This window comes from Rhamphochromis sp. 'chilingali' (assembly GCF_963969265.1).
Source record: "Rhamphochromis sp. 'chilingali' genome assembly, chromosome: 2".
Classification (NCBI taxonomy): Eukaryota; Metazoa; Chordata; class Actinopteri; order Cichliformes; family Cichlidae; genus Rhamphochromis; species Rhamphochromis sp. 'chilingali'.
Window position 1 is genome coordinate 48,432,968 of NC_137930.1, and position 26,157 is coordinate 48,459,124.

The 26,157-nt window shown below is 38.4% G+C and overlaps 2 protein-coding genes across 6 annotated transcripts in view; both read left to right on the top strand.

The window, feature by feature from the left end:
• Positions 1–4,450: 4,450 nt before the first annotated feature.
• Positions 4,451–6,609, top strand: lrrc18b (leucine rich repeat containing 18b). 2 transcript variants are annotated; one of them, XM_080874638.1, is made up of 3 exons: positions 4,451–4,555; positions 4,686–5,072; positions 5,466–6,609. In XM_080874638.1, the coding sequence occupies exons 2-3, from the start codon at positions 4,812–4,814 to the stop codon at positions 5,874–5,876; spliced, it is 672 nt and encodes a 223-aa protein (XP_080730764.1). In that variant the 5' UTR covers positions 4,451–4,555; positions 4,686–4,811; the 3' UTR covers positions 5,877–6,609. The 2 variants fall into 2 exon arrangements, with proteins under 2 accessions (XP_080730764.1, XP_080730765.1); XM_080874639.1 differs by having other exon boundaries at positions 4,462–4,555; positions 4,714–5,072.
• Positions 6,610–18,855: 12,246 nt separating this feature from the next.
• The window catches only part of ap3b2 (adaptor related protein complex 3 subunit beta 2), an 82,905-nt gene continuing 75,603 nt past the window's right edge, over positions 18,856–26,157 (top strand). For all 4 annotated transcript variants that reach the window (XM_080876199.1, XM_080876203.1, XM_080876200.1 and 1 more), the window contains exon 1: positions 18,856–19,077. In XM_080876199.1, coding sequence (XP_080732325.1) covers positions 18,965–19,077 — 113 coding nt within the window. In that variant the 5' untranslated portion in view covers positions 18,856–18,964. The remainder of the gene's footprint in view (positions 19,078–26,157) is intronic.

A 26,157-nucleotide genomic window follows, 5' to 3' on the forward strand; every position in this document is an offset into this window, starting at 1 on the left:
TCTAGCTGAAGACTTTTGTCAAATGAAACTTTATAAGTCTTATCCTCTGCTGTGCTAAAGTTTAGAATGGCTAGCATTAGCCACATGTGGTAGTGCAAAGTATTTCCTTATCTGTATGAGCATCACATCATACACAAATCCACTACAGGTGACTAGCACAAATGCTTTGCTTTGGTAGAACTGTTATTTGTAAATGAAATGTTACTTACCTTGAAATGTCTTTTACAAAAGCTTGCACCATGCAACCCAACATGTGTGAATTTGCCCGGGCTAGTTAAGTCGGTAGGGGAGGGAATTTGAAATCAGAAGTTACAGTGGAAAAAGAATAAGTTATCTATTCAATTTCTTTAAGTAATTACAACTTGAATTTTATTTTAAACCCACTAACATTGGGATTTAATTTCAAATTACATATAAAATTAATTTAATGTAATTACCAACATTATTATTTCAACACAACCCAAAAAAATAAAGTTTGCAACTTAGAAGGTCTATCTTAATCAATAAATTAGAATTTTTATGTTGCAGCCATGGATTTAATCAAGTGGTGGTAAAAGGCCTGATGAATTACTTTTTAGAGTGTAGTAAACTTGACTCTTCAACCCCACAATTTGTGTTTCTACATTTTCCCTGAATGCCCTTTGTCCTTTAACTTGAACACAAAGTGTAGAAAGTTTGAATTATTGAGACGTTGCGTGATGGAGCAGTGAACTGAGTGATTCACATCATGAAAAAACTGTAAAATATATATCTGCAGTGTTTGGATAAATCTGTGAGCTTTACACAGCACATTGTTGGTACAGATTCATCAAACTTTGGGATGATTTCATCTCTAACAATGTATCATATTATATTACTTTGTCAAAGGAAACCCTGTAAAACCTGAAACTGCAGAATAACTTGATTCCACTGCTGTTAAATACATGTACAATATTTCTCTTTGCAGTATAGTTCAGCTTAATGGGGTATTAAATTACAGAAGTCAGCAGTTAATGTTGTAACTGGTTGAGCTGAAGCTCAAATCAATTTCAAATTCAAATTTGTCACATACACAGTCATACACAGTATGATATGCAGTGAAATGCTTACACAACTGCTCGTGACCTAAAGGAAAAAAAGGCTATGAATAAGATAGGAAATAAATATGAAAATTAAAAAGGGTCAATTTAACTAGGAAGGAATTAAATAAAATATAAAAATTAAAGTTAAAAATGAAATAACTGTACAACAACAAATTAGAATGAAGGGTAAATTTAACTGGGAAAGAATAAGATAAAATATATAAATTAAAGTTGAAAATAAAATAACTCTACAACAAAATACACAGTATAGAACTATATAAGAATGTATGAAGATATATATATATATATATATATATATATATATATATATATATATATATATATATATATATATATATATATATATATATATACAATAACAGCAGCTGTACAGTATTAAGTGGAAATGAAGAAATATAATGTCCAGTGTTGTGCAATCCACATTTGTAAGTGTCTTGTGCAGTGCAAATATGCTTAAAGAGATTTAGTGATGAAGTGATTCGATAAGATGACCACGCATCTAATCAAATTAGTGTAAACAAAGTCCAGAAAGTCCAGTGTGTGTGTAAGAACCATATGTGTGGGTCAGTACTGTGTGGTGGTGTGATTGAGAGACCGTATCGCCTGTGGGAAGAAGCTCCTCCTCAGTCTCTCTGTGTTGGTCTTCAGGGAGTGGAATCGCTTTCCTGACCTCAACAGAGAGAACAGTCCGTTGTTGGGATGGCTGAGGTCCTTCACGATCTTGCTGATCTAAAAGTGAAGAATATTTGTTGAATTAAATCAAATTACAAGTTCCTTGTTAGTGTTATTAAATATTATATATATGATAATTAACAAAGATTCTTGAACATGAACATGTAACATATTTAAATGTTTCTGGTCAACAGTTGAAACCGGTTAACTTTATTCTGTATAACTGGGTAATAACAAAGTAGGAACTACTGCAGTTTTATAAATGCAGTAAAGTCATGAAAGAGTTAATTGTTTTATGTATTAATTAGATTTAATTTTTCATATTTATCAGTTTGGTTTTAATTAGTTTATAAATACGGCACTTTTCATGTATTTGACTTCTCTATAAAACGAATAACCTTTGTATTCTTTGGCTAAGCATCATATGTTCATTAAAACTGACTGATTGTAACTGGAAAGTCACACCTTGTTCCCACTTAGTTCTGTGTTATATGTCAGTCCCAGTCTGAGAGGATCGAAACCTCCTATGAATGTGCGCCACAGGATCCCAGTCGGAATCACTTTATCATTCTTCTGGACGAGTTCAGACAAAAACGCCGCATAAAACCGACTCTGTCCGTAAGATGGACGTCAGGGAAGAACCCAAACAAGTAGTAGAAAGTATGGAGTCAGAAGGGCAAGCACCCAACCCTCCACCCTCTCCTCCTGCTTTGCCGGCTGGACTAGTGATGGTTACTCCAATCAGGACAGATAATTAGTTATTTTAAACTTCCTTTATTTTCTCCACACGGCTCACTCCACTCGCCGTGACATCATCACTAGTTTACAGAGACTAGAAAAAGAGACAATATCCAGCGGTGGCTCTCTGTGTAAAATAAGAATGATTTGATTGCTTCAAGCTGATGGGAAGAAAACGTAGCTTGTTACAATCAATGCAGAAGAGCATCTCAGAATACATAACAGGTCCAGCTTTGAAGCAGATCGGCGACAGCTGCAGAAGACCACACCGGACGCCACTTCTGTCACCAAAGAAGAGGAAGATTCTGCAGGTTTACCAATATTAGATAATAGAAGATTGAAAAACAGTTATCTAGTCTGATTAGTCTCACTTTTAGCTCTGATATTAGATTGATGGGGTCAGAATTTTCACATAAAAAAAACCATGAAAGCATGGATCCATCCTGTCTTCTTGGCACATCTGATTATTGTTTAAATCTTACAGCCCTCCTATTGTTGCTGAACATGTCCAGTCTTTCATGAACACATGTTAACTATCTTCTGATGGCTGCTTCCAGCAGGTCAAAATCAATATGGAACAATATGGGACAAATAATTAAGTCAATCCACTATTTTAAATGTAAAAGTAACAAAGTGATCTTGAACTTATATGTATGAAGACAGCCCCACCTGCTGGTAAGATTGTGTGGTATTCATATCGAAAAAGTACATCATCAGCAATGCATGATGCAGAGTAATGCTTCTTGACTGCAATATGTGACACTTTAAACTCATTGTTGACAAAAGTCTCTGTGTTTGTGGGAAAAAGAATCACATCAAAGCTTGAGAAAGACTGGAAATGATTAAAGGTCAAAGGTCAGATTTCTATTCCACGTCACTAGTGCATGGAATCACATTTCTTGACTTGTGCACTATTTATTTATCCTTTTCAACATCCATTTCATTGTTTTTCAGAGCGAGGTTTGGGATATTTTGTTTCCCATCATTAATGAAACTTTTTTAATAATGTAAACATTAAAAATGACGAAAAGATGATGAGACTGAGTAACTTTTGAGGTCTGGTGGAGCAGTGGGAGTTTAGGTGTTTTTTCAGATATAAAGCAAGAATGGCCTCATTAGCTGCCAGCATTTGCAATGTAAGCAGTATGTGTATAGTTGGTTTACTTAGGCTGTGGGACTCACATTCATGTATAAATGTATACATTCGCTGTTATGTAGGCAGCAGTACTTGTTCTTCATTTCAAACAAAGTGGCAAATACAAAGTACTGCGCAGAGCTGCATTTCAGTGAGATAAATAACAAAAATATGGACAAATCAGCTACAGGTGTTACAGGTATTCCATGGGGTCTGTTTTTATACAGAAAAGTAGAGACAGGAGACATGACTTGCATTTGGTCTGCAGGCTCTTCCTCCTCTGAGGTACAGAAGCGTTGCAATGGCCTATCGCGCTCACAACTACTTCTCCCTTGTGGCGTTGCCACGCAATCACGTCTTCATAACTTTAACTGAAAAGTGCAATACCACCATGAAAAAATGCTTTTTACATTAATAAATGTTTTACAAAAAAATACAATTGACCATACACTTGTAGGTGTTACACAGGCATCAACAGCTCATTGTTATCAGTAATTTGGACCTGAAATCCTCCATAGCTTCATTTGAAAGAGGATAATCCCTGGAAACTGAAGCTGTTGTTTTTTAAAATGTCTTCACACAGATTTTTAAAAGAACAAACTGCCCTGCTGTGAGTGGTGGCTGCTCATTGCTATAAAGCTATAGCTATAACCAAAGCTACCAGACAAAACAGCAGTTGCCTGGGAACAAATTACAAAAAATGCCACATTTACCCAAGTGAGTCCTAGCTGACAGACAGCCATGATGCAGCATGGTGATTTTTGACCTGTCAAACAGCAGCAGTCTGACCGCTTATCTATTTACAGCTCTTTGCAGTGACAGTTGGACGTGTGGCAACATTCTTAGGCTGAGGAAAGAGATAGTCAAGTATCTTCTGTTTTTCTCTTCCCTGCTGTTTTGAACTGGGTGTGAGGAGGCATTAATGCTGGTAAGGAGTCAAAAGTGTTTTCTGTTCATAAGTTTAAACTCACTGCAAGTCTTCTGATTTCTGTTGTCATGTTAGCATTGTTGTCGTGGAACAAAGCAAATGATACGGTTACTCATATTTTATCTAACAGGAAAGGTAAAGCTTGACTTTGTCTACAGTTACCGCTGCCTGGGTAACGTGATCTCACAGACTGGCTCCACGGTCAACTCTGTCGTCACAGCGCATTAGTGGAAAAGGTTAACTACAGACTAACAGCATGGCCAAGGGAACGAAAGCCAAAAGAAAGACTAAAAGTAAGAAGATCACCTTGAAAATGGCCCAGAACTGCGTGGAGCTGACATTGGATGGTAAACGCCGACTGGATCTCACTTTCAAGGGGATTACAGCTGTTCCAAAGTGCACCCAGAAGCTCTTTCACATGGATGAAGTGGACCTGAGCAGGAACATGATCAGAAGAATTCCAGATTTTATTGCTCAGTTCATCAAAATGACTGTTTTGGATTTGCACAGCAATTATGTGAGTGTGACAGATAATGTCTAATGTTTACAACAACTCTTTAAAAGTAGGTAAATAAATGGTAGCTACTGTATAGCAGCAATACTGTGGGGCTGCTACACAGTTGTTGTGTCACACTATTTTAAATAATTTTAAATAATTAAATATTCCAAATATTTAAAATTAAGCCCATTAAAAAAAAAAACAACAACCTCTAGATTAAAGTACTAATCATCAAAAGCCAATCATTAAATAATCACAAACATACGGGGACACCTTAGAGACCCGCTAACTGTAACTAGCCTGTTGGCAGCTGTAGTTTGCCCATTTCAAAATTGTACCATGGTTCGTAACTATGTCCATGTTTAATGCACCAAAATCACCATCTGTTAAAAAATGTGTTATTGTTTCTAGCTGGAGGAGCTCCCCGTGGCTATCGGCTACCTGCAGAACCTTAAGGTTTTAAACCTGTGCAACAACCGTCTCACAAGCCTCCCAAGTGAGCTCGGCCTCCTGAATAAACTCCAAACACTGAACCTGGGTCTCAACCAGCTGGAAGCTCTTCCTGCCTCCATTGGTGCACTGGAGGACCTCCGCCACATTGGCCTTTTTGACAACAGATTCACCCGCCTCCCCAGCTGCCTCTTGAAGCTGAAAAAACTGGAGAGTATCAAGATGGACAGGAATCCAATTATTGCTGAGAAGATACCCACTGAGAAACCAGTCAGTATTTCAGAGAGCTTTTACCTAGTCAAAGAAAGCTTCCTGTGCAAAGAGTGTCTGAATAGGTGCCAAGCTGAGAGGAAGGAGCTGAGGGAGGAATAAATACCATACTGTGTTCTTAACTCAAGAGTGCCTTTCACTTACAGTACTGCATGTTACTCTGATCTGTACTCTACATAGTACATAGATTCAATTAATATCAGACAGTAACAGAAAACTTTGCAGTTTCCCTTGTAAGTGTATTTAAAGAATTATATTTTTACACACATTTTATACAATTACTATGCTTATAACTGCATGATAGTTAGATACAAATAAAGTGTTTTGACAGTCTGTTTGGCCTAGAGGGCAGCAGAGAGCACCCTTATCTCTGAGTACCTGTCACTGGCTTTAAACATTTAAACATATTTCATGTTATTAAACATACAAACGGTATCTTTTCCATGTGATCATAATTCATTCATCATGATCATCATCATATATGGAAAAAATTATGTTCCTGAAGTCTCTAATAAAATAATAATAATAGTAATAATAATAATAATAATAAAAGTAACAATGTTTTATGTACATCTCAGTCAAAGGTCTAGCAAGAATGAGGTTGTTTATTCATTTGCTTACAGTATTTCACATTACAAAATATCTCAGTATAATGTAGCATTAACTTGACTTTGAAATTATCTGTCAGTGATACAGTAAACAAGATACAACAACTGTTTATGTACACTTGGGGTCTTTCATGTCTCCTTAACAAAAACAAAAAACAAAATCCTCATTCAGATATCTGTCTTCCATTCGATGGTATGTGTGTGTATGTGTGTGTGCGTGTGTGTGTGTGTGTGTGTGTGTGTACACTTTAGTTTTTGACAATATAGTACTTAAAGAAACACTCCACTTTTTTTGGAAATAGGCTCATTCTCCATCTCCCTCAGAGTTAAAAATGCAGCGTCTTCTTTCCGTAGGTTAACAGGACTTTGGAGCGGGATCTTAAGGGATGGGGCGTGGCCGGAATTTTTGCTCGAGGCGCCATATTAGCAGGCCAAACAAATGCTTGCTGTGTGGTCCGTTGTACACACACAGACACGCATGCACATTTACACACACATACCATCATATAGAAGAGAGATTTCTGAATAGGGATTTTTTTTGTTAAAGAAACATGAAAGACCTCAACTTAAGGTTAAGTGTATAAACTTGAACTTGAAACATCTTTATGATGTAATCGAAAGAATCATGAATCTGAAAAGCGACATTTCTGGATTTTATTTTTGTCGACTTATGAAGTTATATATATTATTTTGTATATTTTTGAAATTTCTTAAGGAGAAGATTGCTGTTTGGCTAATTGGTCCTAACCAGTTACTGTATAAAAGATGAACACTGTGACAGCACTTCCTCCCATTGTGCGAAAATGAAGCCAAAATATCCCGCTTGTGGGCGCTGCCATGTTCCACTTTTGGAGCCAGAGTCTGCTCAGTAGTAAAGTGTGGTGGAGCGTCTCTGGACATGACCGCGAACACGCCCCTTTACGCTTTTTACATAGCCCGGCTGCTCCGTCTCTAATTCTGCAGGGTATGATGACTGTTATTTAAAGCTACTAATTAAAGTGTTTATTTAGATTAAAACTTATCATACAAAACATGCACTCAAAAAAGGTCCATCTAAACAAACCTGTTTGAATCAACAGGCCTCTGTACCCTGTGTTGCAAAGAGTTTTGTTAAACTATATAAAAAACATGAATTTATCTTGCTGGAGAGCACATAATACACATGACAGATTACACATCCAAGCTTTAATCATCATGTCATGCCTGTGGAAGTTACCTGGAAAAAATGCAAAGACTGACTTAACATTAGACGGAGGCATGTTGTCCAACATCGGTCTAAGGTGTGAGTGAACCAGTTTTTTTTGGTTGTCATTAATAAGACTAAGACTAACTAATAAGAACATATCTGATAAAAAATATGATACTGTAAATAATCCTTAGTTTTAAATTTTTGTTATAGGAGGGAACATATGTGGTATTTTAGCATCAGACACTTAGTTTTCTGTTTTCTGATGAAGTTGTTCTGCATTCATTTGTGCAGATGATGTCTTTTATTTAACGAAAACACAAATCAGACACCAGCTCACAACCTTAAACATGATTATTGTGCTAGCAATTGGGTGTGATCCAGTGATGGATTCATGATTAGCTAACAATGAGGAATGGCAGGGATTTTTTTCTTTAGCAAAAGAAACAATAAAACAATGAAAAGACCTCGGGAGACATAAAACTGTTTTACTGTCAAGATATCAAAACTAAAGCCAATAACTTTGGTGATTTTCTCTATTTGTGCAATATTGATTAGCGTTACTGCTCTTTAAGGTAAATATCAAAACTATTACACTGTTTAATCCACAGCGATGCATCATATTCTGTAAAATCATATTTTTGTATATGTTGTCCTGTGAGGACATCTGATCTCTGAAAAAACAACTGTTAATGAAGCTGGAAAAACAAACCCACATCTTGATCCTTAAAAAACATATTAATATGTATCTTAACAAAAACAATCACAGCTGAAATAAAAGGCTTCAGCCTACTAATATTAGTTCATAAAATACATTCTCGGCGCCAAAAGTGATGAGTTAAGGTGCCCATGGAGGCAAGGGTGCCACCAGGCATTTGGCCCCGGGGCAGACCCAAGACAGGCTGGAGAGATTATATCTCTCGGCTCATATTCATATTAATATTCTTATTCTTCTATGACAAAAAGTACAAGTGTTCATTTAAGGAAATAAACAGAGCAGTAAGAGATATTTTTCAATTTTTTTATTTTTCTTATTTTTGATTTGCTGCCAATTACAGGTTTTTATTTGTAATTTTTGTAGTGCTCCCTACTATGTGAACCCAACTGGGTCTAGACTGGGTCTAGAGAGTACTTTAAATTCAGGGAATTTAAAATAGAAAGTAGCTCGTCCACAGAAGGACTGGTAGCTCCCCTTACGATAAGGGTTCAGATCGTGCGAACAGGTGTGAAATGTGTGTGCTTAGTTAGTTTGTTTGTTTGCTTGTTTTAATCAATTTTAAATCATGCTTTTTATTTGTTTTTGTTTCTAATGTCTCTGTAAAGCACTTTGAATCACCTTGTTGTTGAATTGTGCTATACAAATAAATTTGCCTTGCCTTGCCTTGCCCTCACCTGATGTTTTATGTTTATTAGTTTAGTTTAGATTCTAAACTATCAACCCCAACAATCGAATGATCTCCTTTAATAGCAAGCGCTGGGCAACGGTGGAAAGGAAAAACTCCCTTATAAAAAGGGAGAAACCTTTGACAGAACCAGGCTAAGAAAGGGGCAGTCATCTGTCGTGACTGGTTGGGGGGTGAGAGGCAGAGGAAAAGAAAAAAGAGAGCACATGTTAGCTATATGTTGCTCACATTGCCTAAAATGAACAACGTATGGTTTTCTGGACTGTGAAAGAAAAGTCTCAAGTCAGTTTTCAGTGACGTGACTGAAGACTTTTCTGGATGGCCGTGCGGATGCTTGTCAGAAACAGTTCATTTCCTTTCTTGGAGAAATGAACTCCATCACGTAAAAAAATGGAGTTGTCGAAAAACCTGATTTGCGGATGCTCAATAATCACTCCATCGAAGTGGTCGACAGCCTTTCTAATGCTGGCATTCACAGTGTTCCTGTCCTTATTGATTTTGCCTGGATTTCCATATATCCACACTTGACGCTCGTTGATGGATGAATATGCAATTGTCATTGAGGGGAACTCTGTGTGCAATTGCATTAATTCCTTCTCAATGACAGAAGAAAGTTTATAAGCAGAAAAGAGTCCCAAATCATTGCCCCCAGCATGGATTACCAGTATGTCAGGTGGGCTCTGTGTGGATAGCTCCTTATAAAAACGAGGAAGGACTCCCCACCAGCGCATTCCTCCTTTGCCAAACCACTGGACTTTGGTATTAAGTCCGAAATTTTCTCCGAAAATCTCTTTTGCTTCACCCTCGGCTCGTCTGATGTAACTGGACCCAATGATCCACACATTTGTTTCTCTCTGGTCTTCTGGGCTCTCTTTCTTTTTCGGTGTGTTTTCACAGATGTTGGTATCACTCAAGGCTGTATCGTTTCTTTTCTGACCTGGGAGTCGGATAGTCCTGGACCAGGGACTTTTCTGGCTGCTCTGTGTCACTGCTGCTTGTTCTGGCCTCTTGTTGTCTTTCAGTGTGTTTTCAGAGGTTTTGGTATCACTCGAGGTCATATTGTTCATTTTCTCAACTAGGAGTCGGATAGTCCTTGGCGAACAACTTTTTTGGCTGCTCTGTGTCACTGCTGCTTGTTCTGGCCTCTTGTTGTATTTTGGAGTGTTTTCAGAGGTTTTGGTATCACTCGAGGTCGTAATGTCAATTTTCTCAACTACATGTTGGGTAGTCCTCGGCGCATAACTTTTCTGGCTGCTCTGTGTCACTGCTGCTTGTTCTGGCCTCTTGTTGTATTTTGGAGTGTTTTCAGAGGTTTTGGTATCACTCGAGGTCATATTGTTCATTTTCTCAACTAGGAGTCGGATAGTCCTTGGCGAACAACTTTTTTGGCTGCTCTGTGTCACTGCTGCTTGTTCTGGCCTCTTGTTGTATTTTGGAGTGTTTTCAGAGGTTTTGGTATCACTCGAGGTCATATTGTTCATTTTCTCAACTAGGAGTCGGATAGTCCTTGGCGAACAACTTTTCTGGCTGCTCTGTGTCACTGCTGCTTGTTCTGGCCTCTTGTTGTATTTTGGTGTGTTTTTAGAGGTTTTGGTATCACTCAAGTTCATATCGTTCTTTTTCTGAACTTGGAGTTGGATAGTCCTTGAAGAAGAACCTTTTTGGATGCTCGGAGTCACTGCTGTTTCTTTTTTCTCAGTGTCTATTCTCATCCTCTTTCTCTCTGGAGAGTAGCTCTCAGAGTTGTTTTTGCTGCCTTTTGAAATCTGACTGTATCGTCTTTTCAACACAGTTTTTTCTTCACAGATTCGTCTCTTTTTCCTTGGTGGAGAGCAGCTGTCGGGACTTCTGCAATTCTGTGCAGCATAATCCGGGCCTCGCTTCCTCTTGAGTGGAAGCTGGAAATGTGTTTCTTCAGAATTTGGCTCTGGATTTTGGTGGTCCATTGTAGTAAAGCCAGCGTAAGCTTGTTGACCTTTGCCGTGTTTACTCTGAGACATGTTAGAGTGTTGATGAAGTGACTGTGTTAAAGATTCAACTGTTTTAAAATGTTTCTCAGGTTTACCTTTGAATGCTGCAATCTCGAGTGTTGCAAATAAACTGACTGAAAGTTTGGAATTCTTACCCCTACTTAAGGATTCACTGATCAAAGGCATATGAAATGCCTTTGATCATCATAATGATGTCATAACATAATGTAACAGTAACATTCTTTTTTTTTTTTTTAAATTTGGTGTTATTGGGCTTTGGAACGTGATGTCACGGGAGGGGGCGTGGCCGCCGGGGCGCCATTTTAGCTGGCCAAACAAAGGGCTTAAGGAGCGAATGCATCAGCAATGGTTCGCTTTGCTGTGTTGTGGGTTTTAATGTTAGATCGCACGATCGGGGAGGGAATAAGCTTGAAAATAGGCTGTCTTTTTATTCTTTCCCAGCCTGAAAGCAACGTGAGGGAGCTTATGTAGTGGTTGTTACCAAAAGAAGGCATCTAGCCTGGATAGCAGCTGTGAGATGAGTTGATATCCAGTTCTCTACCATCCACAGATATCTGTTGTTGTGCTACAGATATTTTCATTCTGGTAAGTTCTAAATAAGTTCATATTAGGGCTGTTCGATATAACGATATATATCGGATGATGATATAAAAACATCTATCGTTTCATTTTACACTATTGTTTGTTTCGTGCTATCGCAAAATAAACTGTTTATGCCAATATTTTTTCCTCGTTTTGATGGTCGCTGTAGTGGCTATATTAATTTCTTACAGTTCTCTCTTTCTCTTATATTTATTATAACCACACTATGGACGGATAGGCGACTGTTTTAATGTTGTCATACGCCATGGGCATAGCTGGACTGGCCATCGGGCATACCGGGCATTTGCCCGGTGGGCCGCTAGCGATTTTTTGTTTTTATGGGCCGATGGATTTTTTTATTTTTTATTTTTTTTTGGAAGGGTATAAATAATGAAAGGTGTTGGATTGGCCAATTGGTCATGATCGACTCTGGGCTGGACCTATTACAGCCGAGGAGGTCGGATGCACCCTCCCCCTTGTTTAGCAATCTTATAGACGAGCTAAAGAAAATGGAGAACAAAAAAAGGAAAGGAGGTGCAGAAAAAATTAGGGCCAAAAAGAAACAAGCCCTTCAGGCATACGCTGCCAAATGTGTAAAAATAACTGAATTGTTTGGCGGTAGCTATGGCATAGCTTCCACAGATTTAGCAACATCAGCAAGTGGTGGAGGCCAGCAGGTGGATAAGGGAAAGGGGAGGCAAGAGGAGGAGAGACCCGAGGCGGCCGCCGGTCATAGTGGCAGAGGAACTGAACTTCAGGTAAGAAGTTATGACCTGCTGTCTCTCTGTGTCAGATATAAGCCAAGTTTAGTTGGAGTTTGTTTTCGTTGTGCTGACTTTTTACAGTCGCTTAGAATAACTGGTACTGCGTACTAGCTAGCATGACGGAGTTTATATACTGCTGGGCGGGTGCTATGAAGTTACTGGTAGTAAATTTTATTTTATGCTTAAGGTTAGTTTCTCAAACTCCTCAAAATCTTAACAAATTGTGCCAATCCTTACATGTTGCACCAGGCTGATTTATCATCAAAAGTGGAGAAGTCTGTGACAGAGGAGACAAAAGAGCAGCAGAGAGAGATGGAGAGATGACTTTATGTCATCCATGAGGGATGCATTTGACATATGTTTCACATATTATAGCCCAACAAGTTACTTATAGCAATTTAAATACGAGCAATCAGTTTTTGGCAAATACCGGAAATCACTTTTTGGCAGACAATCACTTTTTGGCACAACACCGGCTATTGCAGTTAATAATACAACAGCTTCTTGCCATTTTTTGTGTTTCTTTTTATCGCTGTGTAACTGAGTTCAATTGACTATGTGCACGAGACAATGCTAACTTCCTGGTTTGAGACCGGATGTGGGGTTGTGCATTTCCGGTAGCTTTACTTTGCGGTCAATCGCTACTGCAAAGATATACTCCAAAATCATGTCCAAAACTCGAAAACGGAAAGATTGCGTTAAGTTACAAAGCGCAGAAGGTGGGAACACTCACCGCTGTTGTGTCATAAAAAAATCTAATGGTCAATTTTGACATTTAAAGCGTTTAGATCGATCAGTTGTTTACATCACTCAACACAAGCAGAACTGCATTACTGCAGCAGAAGACACATCGTCCACATTCAGAATCACATCTTTGTATAGTGACGGGTCTTATGATTTAAACAGGCAAATGTTCAGCATTCAAACTACGGGTGAACAATAGTCAAACCAGATGTTTCCCTGTTATGTCGATATCAGCTAGTCAAGTACACACCTACACAGCATGTTAACAAACCGTGAAAAAAGCCACACAAAAAATGAATGATTGCTGGTAACGGTTTCTATGCATTAGTATTTACGAAGGGTATGTTGTGACTTACCTTCAAAATTACAGCGGTCCCTCAGCGTTCATCCGCACCTGTTCATCCCGCCCTGCGCCGCCCCGGAAGCTCGCTGCGTCACCCCTCCTCTGCAGCTGGCCAGAGACCACACCCACGCCACAATGAGCTTTGTTTGATTAGATAAGCATCCGATGCTGAGACCACGAGACTGTAAAAACATGATTTTTGGGCTTCATTTCTGTACTGAACAGTCATTTTAAGATTAGTTAGTAAATAACAATTAGCTAATGTTGCTCATTAGACTAAAGTCATCTTACTTTGGTAATGTAAATATAATATGGTCAATATTAAAGTTATTCCATTAATCATTATTAGTTATATCAGCAGTGAACTTGAACTCTGTGTCAAATACTGAGCTTCAGTAAAGATTCAAGTTGTGTCTATTTAAATTTCCTTTCACCTTAAATCTTCACTCAAAGACAAGCATCTTTTACAGTGTATATATAGATATATTATATATAAGAGACAAATATTGTTCTATTATTATGTTGGCATTACTAGATTTGGCTCAATACTTACATATATGTGTAAAAAGAGAATGTACGAGCTGTGATGACTGTTTCTGATAGAATGAAGAGTAGACTGATATATGAAATATTCCTTTATTGGGTGAGAAAATCAGACCATGTCATCACTGCTTTAAGTCATACAGAATAGATATCAGAGCCTTAAACAGGCTGACTTCTGCTAAATGGGTCAAACTGAACAGAAAGCATGCAAACACATAACATCCTTATGGAACATGATGTAACACAATAGATCAACTTACCTCAAAATATATAAAGCATATAAACAATTACAGAAATATGATACAACAAACACAGCAGTACTAATAATCCAAAATACCCAAAGCTTCATAGAACTGAAACAAACATTTATTTTTAGGTCCATTCTGCTGCTGATACATACTTTAGGTTTCTGAATATCAAACTTGTTGCTGCCTTTCATAGTGTGTAACTTGAAGGCCCTGAGTACTTTCTCCCACACTGAAAACACTGGAATCATAAAATTATTTGAACATTACCTAATAAGGCAGATTCAGGATCAACATGGTACCAGCTCACCTGAACAGTTGGCCAGGGGCTGATATCCAGAAACAGGTGAGAGACCCAGAGGTAGTGACAGAGTCGTTAGAGTTGTATTGATAAAAGGTGCTTAAAAGTGTTGGATACTTCAGGCCAAAAGAAAGAAGAACAGTTTTATTTGAATGTAAAATCAATCTGCTGTCACCTTCCTTTTATTTTACCTTTGTGTAACTGTGCTGTGAAGCTTCGCTGATCAGTAAACTTAATCATTGTCTGTAAATCATAATTCAAAAGAATAACTCAGGAGAACAAAGTCAAGCTATGTATGAATGTAGTTTTGCGCACGTTCTCCTCCCACTGATCACTTCCTCCTCCTAGTGGATAAATGATAGTATTGCAGCTTGTCTCATCACCATTTCAAGTGTAAAATCCTGAAGATTCCCAACAACATGGTTCAGTACCTGCATCCTGTTGGAGAACAGTATGTAAAACACACAAACACACAAGTGAACACAGCTGCTGAACATCTGCATCTTCATAAACTCGTTCTGTTATCTCACATCTGTCTCTTTGCATCTGTGTAGATGTGAGAGAAGATTTCTGAGAATTGCAGCGTTTTTTCATGTGATATGTGATAAAATTGAGACAAAAATGTGTTAGAAAAAGAAGACTTATTGACTTTTATTACTTATTGTTTGTGTTGCAGTGTGGGCATCTAAACCTGAACAGGAAGTTCAGAAAACCAAGAAGTTTTCCATGAGCCCAGCTCAGATAAAGCCATCATGTTCTTATTCATTTGTGACACAGAGAGCCAGGTGTTACTTACCTGCCTCACCTGCAGTCAGTGTGTGTGCAGCTGACAAACACAGAGACACTAAACAATACAAATCTACACCTCCCTGCATCCACATCCTCTTCTGCTGCACCCCTTCAGCTCCAGACAGAGACCACCTTTATCAGAAACACTGGTGAAGACCTGCTGCCAGTCAGTGCTGGAACATCATGTGCTTTCATTAATTTTACTGATCCTATGAAGCGTTCCAATAAAAACATTTTTTCAAACACTTTCAATCTTCTTTACTTTTGTATCAGTGTCCACTAGGTGTCAGTGAAACGCTAGATTAAAAACATTGTGGGTCTGTGGGTCGGTGCTCATATGATTTACTCATAGATATCATAAACTGTTTTTTTCATTCAAAAGATGCACAACTGATGTTTGTAGAGTGATTGATCACATGCTGGTTTCAGGCAGTTGAACTGCAGCACCTAAAGGCTACCTTTGCTAGAAAAAGAGGTCTCACTATTAGGTGTAACTAAGCCCCACATGATTGCTATTTAACAATTTTAAGTGGCTAGTAATTCCTTGTTCAGTTCCTAGTGTTTTCCTAGTTTCGGATATCTTCCTGTAAAATCCAACAATAAAGCTATTCTCTAGTTTAGTTCTGCTCAAAGTTAAAAAGGGGCGCACAGAACCAGGCTGAATGACAACAACTCACATACATCAAGGATCTAATAGAGAATTGCATCATACTACATCATTGTGATCAGATGGGGACAATGCAAAGTAAACTTATGCCTATGTTTTACCTAATGGGGTACAATGTTGCTATTGAGGGGTTGCTGCTGCTGATAGCGCTGGAGGGCAGGGCTGTGTTGGTCTGAGACTGTAGAAAGCCGGTCAGAGCAGGCACGCTCCATTTTGCGTAACTATTTTTAAATCCCGGTAGCACTGCAACCACATAAGCTAGCGCAATAATTTTTTTTTGCATATGAAACCGGAGGAGTTGTACTTACATCTTATGCCATCAGCTTGTCCTAAGTCACAGTTTCGTTCCACATATAGCTTTGCAAAAACTGCATAAAAAGCACTTGCAGCAACAAAAACATACTATTCCAGAAACACGCTTTGCCGATCCGATCAGCTGTTTGTAACACTTCCTGCTCCATCAGCATGAACTATCGCATGTCCGCCATGTCCTGCCCAAACCTGGAAGTGACAGCATTTTGCAGAAATGTAGTTTTTTACCATCAGGGCCTTATGAGCCTATACTGGTGTTTTTAAAAGTTATGTTTGACTTTATGACTTTCTGTGTCGTTTCTGGGATGCTTAGGACTCTTATTGCACTGCTGGAAATAGTTTATTTTGATGCATATGCTGGTTTTTTTTGCAAATTTGCATTATAATATTTATTTTCGTTTTCCTGCAGTATATAAAAATTGGTGTATTTCAAAAATAAAACTATGAAGACAGTCAAAATAAATTCCCTGTGGTGGGAAACTATTTTGTGCAACTTTTTTGTATTTACAGTTTTGAGGGATAAGCCTCTTAAATTTCTCTAACTAGAAATATATGTTAAAAAAACAAAAACGATTTTCAATTTTTTTGTAGTTTATTGCACTTTTTTGCAATTTATGTAATTACTATGCACTTAATGCAGACATATTATTAAAATTGGGGCTATAATGGTTGTATTGATGTATATCAACTTGAAATGCTCCCAAAAATGGCACTACAGCATGTAAAAATATAATATAAGCTCTGGCGGACTTGGTTCTATGGTAGGTCTTAAAGGGTTAAAAAGTCCATAGGAGAGATGGTAGTTGATTAAACAAGTGTTATGAGATAATAATAAAATACAAAGATTGGTGACAGCACTTGGAACCGTAATGCAACAGATTAAAAAAATAAAATAAAGAAAATAAAGAAAAAGAAAACACTGTGGGGAATAAATTAGGCTCTGCCTGTGACTCACTCTTTGCCTCTCTTCCTCCTTCCATCTCATCTCATGTATCACTCTCCACTTGCTTTTCATCTGAGAAAAGGGCGCAATTTGTTATTGCTTTAATAGTAATAAAGTCATAATTAAGTAATGATGGAATGATGTTATAGAACCAAAACACTGCAATTGTGTTTATTATTGTTTTTATACTTAAATACCTCTGCAATGCAACAACTGGTACATGTGTTAATGTTACCTGTGCTCTTTTTAATTCAACTGGTGAGGGATCCACTGCCTTTAACAGCCTCACATAGCTACCTTTGTCACTGTTTTCTCCTCATGTCCTTAAAAATCTATACACATAAAACACATACATATGCACATACAGTGACATTTTTATATCTTCTCCAGAATACTGTATATACCATGGCCACAAGTTTGCATCATGGTGCTGATCCAGAATCCTTCTCTTGTTATTTATTCCTAGTGCTATAACAATAAAGTAATGAGAATGAAAAAATAAAGTAATACTAGCGCGCTCTGCTGTCAAGGGTGAGCATTGGTTAATGGTTGTCATGTGACTGATACAAGCCAGATCTTTTTGTTTAGCAAAATTGTGATTAAAATGTTATTTTTGAGGGGCACAGGCGGGGCTCCACATGTACACAGACACATAAAAAAATACCTCAAGAAAAGGGCACTTGGGGCATCCATCAGGAAAGGGGCAGGTGCTCAAGCCCCCCGCATGTGCCTGTACCCAAACACCGCTGCACACTGAGTACACTCTTTCATAGGATCAGACAGAAAGGAGCTAGCTGAAGCAGTTAGGTAAAAACAAACTCACTGTATACAAGTCAGTGGATTTGATCTCTAGCTAGAAACCAGAGTGATGCACCTGGAACTGACAGTGTAAACTTACTGCAAGATACTGAAGATCATCATTCCTGGTTTTTCCAACAATTTGAAAAAAAATTATATCTCTGCTGGGTTGATTTTCTAACAATCCCACACATAAATCCTCACACAGATTGAAATACACACATGTGGACTGAGATTCACAGGCACAAATGCGTTTGCTACAATAATAGCCCCATGCAGCAGGTCCTATACTGTTAGGGACAGCCAGGCTACCATCAGGTCAAACTTTGAAGTCATAAATCCACCATGATTGTGAGCGACTAACCAGATTCACTTGTGTGTCATGACACTGAACTTTTCAACAACTTTAAAGTTAATGGCAATGTTTTCTTCCTGAATTGGTTTCACATCATTTTTTTATTTATTTTCCAGCCTATGTCCATTTGATTTATTTCAGTTTATTTTGGAAGTACAGCCTGAGTGTGAGAGAGACCACTAGTTTTAGCAGTGTAGGGGAGAACGGGGCCGGTGAAAGACTATCTACTATACTCTACCACATAAGAAGTTGTGTGTGTGTGTTTTGATAATAACAGGTTTCTAGAGTTAATAGTTGAGATAATACAAATTTTCAACTGCCTGTTATATAAAAATGTATGAAAGAAAAAAAAAATATATACACACATATATATATATATATATATATATATATATATATATATATATATATATATATATATATATATATATCCATATCCGGGGGGGATCCAGAAAAGTCACGTGACCTCATAACACCCCCCCGCCCCCCAGATAACGGCGGTGTGTATGCGCCTTTAAGAGCCGTGTATCCCGCTGCCTTCTGCACTGAATCGCCGTCGCTGCTGCTCTTTGAGAGCGACAAGAACAAAAACACAAACACACTGAAAGACACGGCTATGTCTGCCAGCTCCGCTTTTAACGATGAGAAGGGCGGCTCGTCCAGCGTGGGGGAGCCGGAGTACGGTCACGATCCGGCGAGCGGAGGGATTTTCTCCTCCGACTACAAAAGGTACGAGCTACCTGCCTCGGTGCTGCCTGTTACTGTTTCTGTTTGTCATATTGTGGGGAGGGGTGTTATGGGCCAGCTTATGGTGGGGGAGGGGCAGCCTTATGTCCGCTAACACGTACATAAAGTATGCTGTAACGTCAATAGATAATAGACAGCATGTTGAACTTTGTTGCTACAGGCCCGTGATTGAAAGCAGCGCCTTCGTTTTCTAGTTCTGAGTCTCGGGCTGTGATTTGGCCGCTATAAGGCTGCGGTGTGCGGCTCGCTGCTGTTTGTTGTTCGCTCCTGTTATTACATTTCTTTGCTCACGTGTGTGAGGCTTTTAAGGTTACGGTGTTTATACGTCATGTTTGTGAAGTGGGATGCGAAAGGCCTGTCACAGGGGGGATACGAGGCCTGAGCTCCAAGGTTTCAGCACCACCCCTGCTGGACAGCGGCAGCAGCTCAGCCTGGTGGCGGCACACAGGCCCGGACCGGAAGGAAGTTCCACATTACAAGAGAGAGTACTAATACATGAAAATAAAACATCATGAGGTCATCACAAACAAAGCAAAACCAGCTAAATAATCATCAGTCATCAGTCCTGACTGCAACTACATTGAGTCGCATTTTTTCAGGAATATTGCATCCTGAACAACTGTGAAAAATGTGTTTAAAATGTTTTTAAATAACATAGGGCATAATAACTGGTAATCTGGAAAACTTTGACCTTTATTGGGGCACACAAACAGGGAAAGAGGTACACACAGCTGTACAGAGGCAGTCTGTGATTGCACATTAGACAATGAACTTGTTAATTAAGCCATTTTTAATTTAATGGTATACACCTGTTTCCTGGTCAGCATGCTCCAGCTCCTTCTACATGTTTATTTAATTTAAGGTTAGTGTTTAAAGTTACAGTGAGTAATTTTTTCACATTTTTAATTGAAAATAAAAAGAATGTATTCAACACAGTTACTTATTGTCAGCAGATTAGAGCAGGGGTGGGGGAACTCCAGGTCTCATGGGCCGGTGTCCTGCAGGTTTTAGATGTCTTTGATTCGACACAGCTGATTGCGGGGGTGGCTGTAGCTCAGTTGGTAGAGCAAGTCAGTTACTGATTGGAAGGTTGGTGGTGATGCCAAATATCCTAATCCCCAGTTGCTCTCCAATGCATCCATCGGAGCGTGAATGTGTGTGAATGTTAGCTAAACAGCACTAAAGTAAAGAGGGTTATAGAAAAAAGTGCTTGTATGAATGGAGGTGATTGGGTGAATGTGGCATGTTGTATAGAGTGCTCTGAGTACTCTATGAGAGTAGATAAGCGCTATATAAATGGCTAAATTACCTCCTCAGCTTTCTCTCTGAGTTTGTTCACCAGTGTCCAAGTCCAACAACGTTAGATCCACTTTAACGAAAGTTTCACTAATACCAGCTAACAACATCTTATAGAGGCTCATAGCTTAAAGCATTTAGTCATTTAACAATAGTTTTTTTCTTTGTTTGTTTTGTTTGTTTTTATTGAAACTACTGCTTAACTACAGACAAATTTCAGAAAGTTATTATTTACAAAATAATTTTTTTCACTAGCATGCAAAGTCAAATTGTCATGCGTGAAAAATATCTGATGAGATGGGATTAAACGGTGCAATAGAAATGACAATTTAACACACCGTGCACTCCTACAGTTTTATTTTTGCTTTTTACGACTTTTCCCTCCATGAAAGCCTGATGGGGTATTGTTCTCATTCTGCCAGGGCAGCAACGACACACTGTAGGAGTTTCAAATTGATAACATAGGTGTATCTGCTAAAAATCTCAGATAAGTTTGCATCTCAGTGAACTTGTCCTCAAGGTTATAGGTCACAGGTCAAGCTTTCTGAGAATCTTGTGAATGCAATAACTCAAGAAAGAAGTCACCTAGGATTTTGAAATTAATACCTATGTGTATCTACTTGGAGGCTGAAGAGTACCACTGGCTGCTGAGAGTATTTTTCATTTTGGACATGATGAGCACAAAGGTGACACATTAGTGCAGTGGTTAGCACTGTTGTGTCACAGCAAAGACATCCTGGACTCAAATTCACTGGCCAGCTGGGGCCTTCCTGTGTGGAGTTTGTATTTTATCCAGGTGCCTCTGTGGGTTCCCCCTGGCTTCCTCCCACAGATCCAAGACAGGCATGTTAGCTTAGACTAGGTCACTTGGATCCTAAATTGGATGTGAGTATGAATGTCAGTGTGAATGAATTGGCATTGCTAATTTCACTAACGTATACCTCCTCTGTCCCTTTGCCTGTGAACTAGATATCAATCTCAGTATGGCATGCTAAAGGGTCTATCAATCTGTAAAATGCATCTGGAGGCGAGAAGAAAGAGGAAGCTTGCTGCAGGAGCTATAATCGAGGGTGGGCAAGCGTACCTGCAGCATGTACATGAGTCATAACCCCTAGCTGCAATGTACAAACCACTGCAAGAGGAAGACTCATTGAATAACTTGTTTTCAATGTTTCCATTATTTAAGCTGATCAAACTGCTTCTGTGTTGGATTAGAAAAGGTAAATCTTTCACATTGTGCCATGTGGGTCCTAAATATAAAAAACTCCAACATGCACTATTAAATCTGATAGCGTGAACGGCAACAGTAGTCGGGTTTTAAATAAAACAATTCATGATGCGGTTGTGCCACGCATCAAACTCTGCAATGCTTTTAAAATGAGGCTCCAACGCAAAGGATGTCTCATTTATTAAATCCCTGTTACCTTGGTTTCTCTCTCCTCGTGTCTCTTCTGCTTCTCCTCTACTCACATCTTTGGTGAAAAGGGACAGAGGCACAAGGAGAGGAACTGAGGATACAAGAAATGAGGATATTGTATCTGTGTTAACCCTGACTGGCGACTTGTTGCTCCAATGGAAAGGGCAGTAAGCATAAGAAGACTGTGTGGGTGAAGCAAGAACATTCCCCGCTCAGTTTCTAATGCCTTCAGCGTCACCATAATTCACCAGCAGAGGGAGCCATGTGTCTATAGATGGCAGAATTTCAGGCTCTGAACTGACTTTGGATGTGGAGGAGGAGGAGGAGGTTTTGTCTCGAGTTTGTCTGGCAAACATTAGTCATTAGTGCAAAACTACTTGTGATTAAATGCCACCCTCTTTACTGTTTTTCCAGTGTAGGCTGGATATTGTTGATATAGAGATGTGTGTGTGTGCAGAAGTCAAAATTTGCTCAGTGAAGGTGGGTTAACCGGTTTGTCTGCAAACATAATGGTGGAAGCACACTAACACGACCTTCACTGTTGTTGCCTTGGAGACACGTTGGATGTGAAACGTTGCTTCGGTCCTCAGATCGTGCCAATCTTTTTGTATATTATCATCCAGAGAAAAGATCGGCTTTCTTCCGTTTAAAAGTGTACACTGTCCTTCAGCACGTAAGACAAATAAATTATGACTTTGAAAGGACCAGAGACTGATGCAGGTGACTATTTGTTTGCAAGACTTAACGAAAAAGGCCTTGGCTTCTTTTTTTTATTATTATCGTAGGTCAGTGTTCTTAAACAATAAAATCAAAGGTTTTGGGTGCCAGTTTAGCTCAGTTGGATGTGCAGGTGCCCACATACTACATGGTTAAGAGCTGCCGGCCTGGGTTCAAGTCTGACCTGTGGCCCTTTGCTGCATGTCTCTCTTTCCTGGTCAGTCTTCACTGTATCTGTCTAGTAAAGTCAGAGAAAGTCAAGTCTTACAGTGGGGCAAAAAAGTATTTAGTCAGCCACCGATTGTGCAAGTTCCCCCACCTAAAATGATGACAGAGGTCAGTAATTTGCACCAGAGGTACACTTCAACTGTGAGAGACAGAATGTGAAAAAAAAATCCATGAATCCACATGGTAGGATTTGTAAAGAATTTATTCGTAAATCAGGGTGGAAAATAAGTATTTGGTCAATAACAAAAATACAACTCAATACTTTGTAACATAACCTTTGTTGGCAACTAGAAAGTGCATTTTCTGAAGAAACTGCAGTGTGAATGCTTGAATCTGAATGTATGCACTGAAATGAATTAATTACTGAATTTAAGTTAAAAATCTTGAATGAGATAAAAAAAAAAAAACCCCGAATTTAACCTGAAAACAAAAGTGCTGAACTGCTAAAAGCTGAAGGTTACACAGAAGAAGAAGTTGGAAAAAAAGCTGAAAATGTTTTAAATGTAAATTAGAAAACCCTAAGAAATGAGAAAAGAACCTTTAGAGTCAGAAAACATCTGAATGAATATTAAAAGGTCATATTCTTTGAATCACTGAATGACTAAAATGTGATCCCTCCACTTGGACCCACACAGTTTAAAAAGTTTACATCTCTGAGCTTTGAAAGACAAGATGTTGGAAAAAGAACAACGATGGCGACGTTTTGAGGGTAAAATGATGGCTTTAACACTGTGGACACAGCAGCAGTTGAAAGAGAAGTGCTTAAGATGAATCTTGGCAGAGTGGCAGAGAGAGCTCGTTAAGCAGGCAGGTGTGAGCCTGGTTGCTATAGTGACCGCACCCAATGGCTCCATACACACGCACACAGACATGCACCTCACTTTTGCTGCTTAAAATGAACAGAAAAGTCAGGCCGAAACAAATCGTTCCCAAATGAAAAGTAAAAGTCGTATTGACAAAATTCTTTCACTGTGAGCGACAGCAATGTCTAGTCTACCAAATTCTCAGTTTTCATGTCTGTGGAGTTTATTATATGGACGTGGTGACAGTGGAAAGACACCATGCTCTTCTGATTTTCAAACGAACCTTCTGAGCCATTTTAACATTAGAGTCTATGGAAGAGTTGGAGGGAGGAGGCTGTGCATTGGTGACATTTATGAAAGAACCATAACACCTAGTACAATAGTAAACACATTGGATGAAAGAGGACAGCCATGGCTACGTTTTGAGGGTAAAATCATACCTGTAGAGCAAACGCTGCGGACACAGCAGCAGTTTTAAAAAAGATTTTAAGATTATTTTTTTTGCTCCTCTCACTCTAGCAGTTGAGCTGCCTCACTCTAGCCCCAACATTCCGTCCCATACACACCCATTATAAACTCTGAAACGGGTGAAAAAACATCATGAAACTTAAACTGGAACTGAAGAAAAAGTATAATAGATATTGAAAAGATAAATGCAAGTTGAATAGTTGAATGTCTTGTCTTCGTTTTAAAGTTTGAATGGTGGCTCTATGTCAATGTATGTGGAAGTAGTAAGAGTTTAAAAATGAGTAAGTTGAATGAGGATTTGAAGGGTCTCCCCATTGAAATACATTATAAATTTTTGTTGAATAAAGTTGAATAAAATTAAAAATATAAATGTTAAAAATATGAAAAATGGAAGCAGTGTTGTCCAAAAGAATAGGAATCTAACGGTGTTGGAATGGTTTTTCTAAGTTGAACGGTTTTGAAGGAGTAGGATTACAAAAAACGTACGGAATACAGAATAAAATATAACTAGAAAAATTTGCATTTCCTGCGAAAATGCAGTGTGGATGCTTAAAGCTGAAGCTGTATGCAAAAAGTAGCTGAAAAAGTTGAAAAGTTGCAGAAATTGTAAAAACTTTGCAGAAGCAAAAGAAGTTTGCTAAAATGGAATAACTTAGCAGAACTGCAATATCTTAGAGGAAACATAATACTTGGCAGAAATACAATAGCATAGCAGAATTTAGCAGAAATATTGTAACTTACCAGAAACATGATAACTTCTCAAAAATACAAGAATTTAGGAGAAATAGTATAAGATAACAGAAAGAATATATTTAGCCAAAAATACTTAAACATTACAGAAACACTATGATTTAGAAAAATAGTACAACAGAGCAGAAATATTGTGATTTACCAGAGACACTGTGATGAACTATGAATATTGTAATTTTAAATTGAGACTATGTTTTAGCACAAATATTATAATTTGGCAGAAATACTATAATTTAGCAGAAATACTATATTAAGCACAAATCCTATAAAAAGCAGAAATGGTATGATTAAGCACAAATACTACATTTAGTAGAAATACTTTGTTTTAGCACAAATCCCATAAAAAGCAGAAATACTGTACTATGATTTAGTAGAAAAACTATAATTAATCAGAAATACTAAATTTAGCAGAAATACTATATTAAGCACAAATACTATAAAAAGCAGAAATAGTATGATTAAGCAGAAATACTACATTTAGCAGAAATACTATATTAAGCACAAATCCTATAAAAGCAGAAATAGTATATTAAGCACAAATCTTATAAAATAGCAGAAATAGTATTATTTAGCACAATAGTAATAAGTTAAACAGAAAAATTGGAAAAGCAAAATGGACAGCTGAAAAAATGCTGAACATGCTGAGGGTCCCTCAAATATACTTGTTAAATGACAAAAATCTGCAAAAAAATTTATTACAGCCACACAATCACAAATATGTACACATGAGGAAACACACATGCACAGAGAGACCCACACACAAGTTCCAATTCAGTCAACCAGTCTAAATATATTGAATTTAAATCTTAGAATGAGATCATCCCATTAAAAGCCTTTCTCTCTCTCTCTCTCTCTCTCTCTCTCTCTCTGTCTCACACACACACACACACACACACACACACACACACACACACACACACACACACACACACACACACACACACACACACACACAGGGAGAGAGAAGTAAGTTTCTAGGTCAGCCTGGGAGCTGGTGAATTTGAATCCACCAATCAGAGAGGCTGTGCACTTTTCCCCACCAAAACAGGTGCATCTGTTTACACACGCAGCAGCACAGAGAGAGACAGGATTTTTGCAGTCTATTTCTCATAGTGACGACTCCCCTCAAACAAATGACCGTAATTTCCTAACTGTAGGGGCTAGAACGGTCATTCTTACACCGTTTTGTTCAGAAGAGATGGGGGAATCTTCAAGTGTTGACAATTTAATATTAAAATATGAATTTTTAGAGATATATGACATGGATGACTTGTTGACTTAGAAGCCACGAATTCCCCAATATGCAAATTTGAATGCCTGAGACCACATATGTGATTGGCTGGCTGGGAAGCCGTGCAGGCCCTGATTTGTGGATTTGAATTC

What these genes read in the sequence shown, in the direction of transcription:
- lrrc18b (XM_080874638.1), top strand. Translation starts at nt 4,812, where the DNA reads ATGGCCAAGGGAACGAAAGCCAAAAGAAAGACTAAAAGTAAGAAGATC. An exon ending in TGGATTTGCACAGCAATTAT is followed by an intron (nt 5,073 to 5,465) that starts GTGAGTGTGACA and finishes TATTGTTTCTAG; the next exon opens with CTGGAGGAGCTCCCCGTGGC.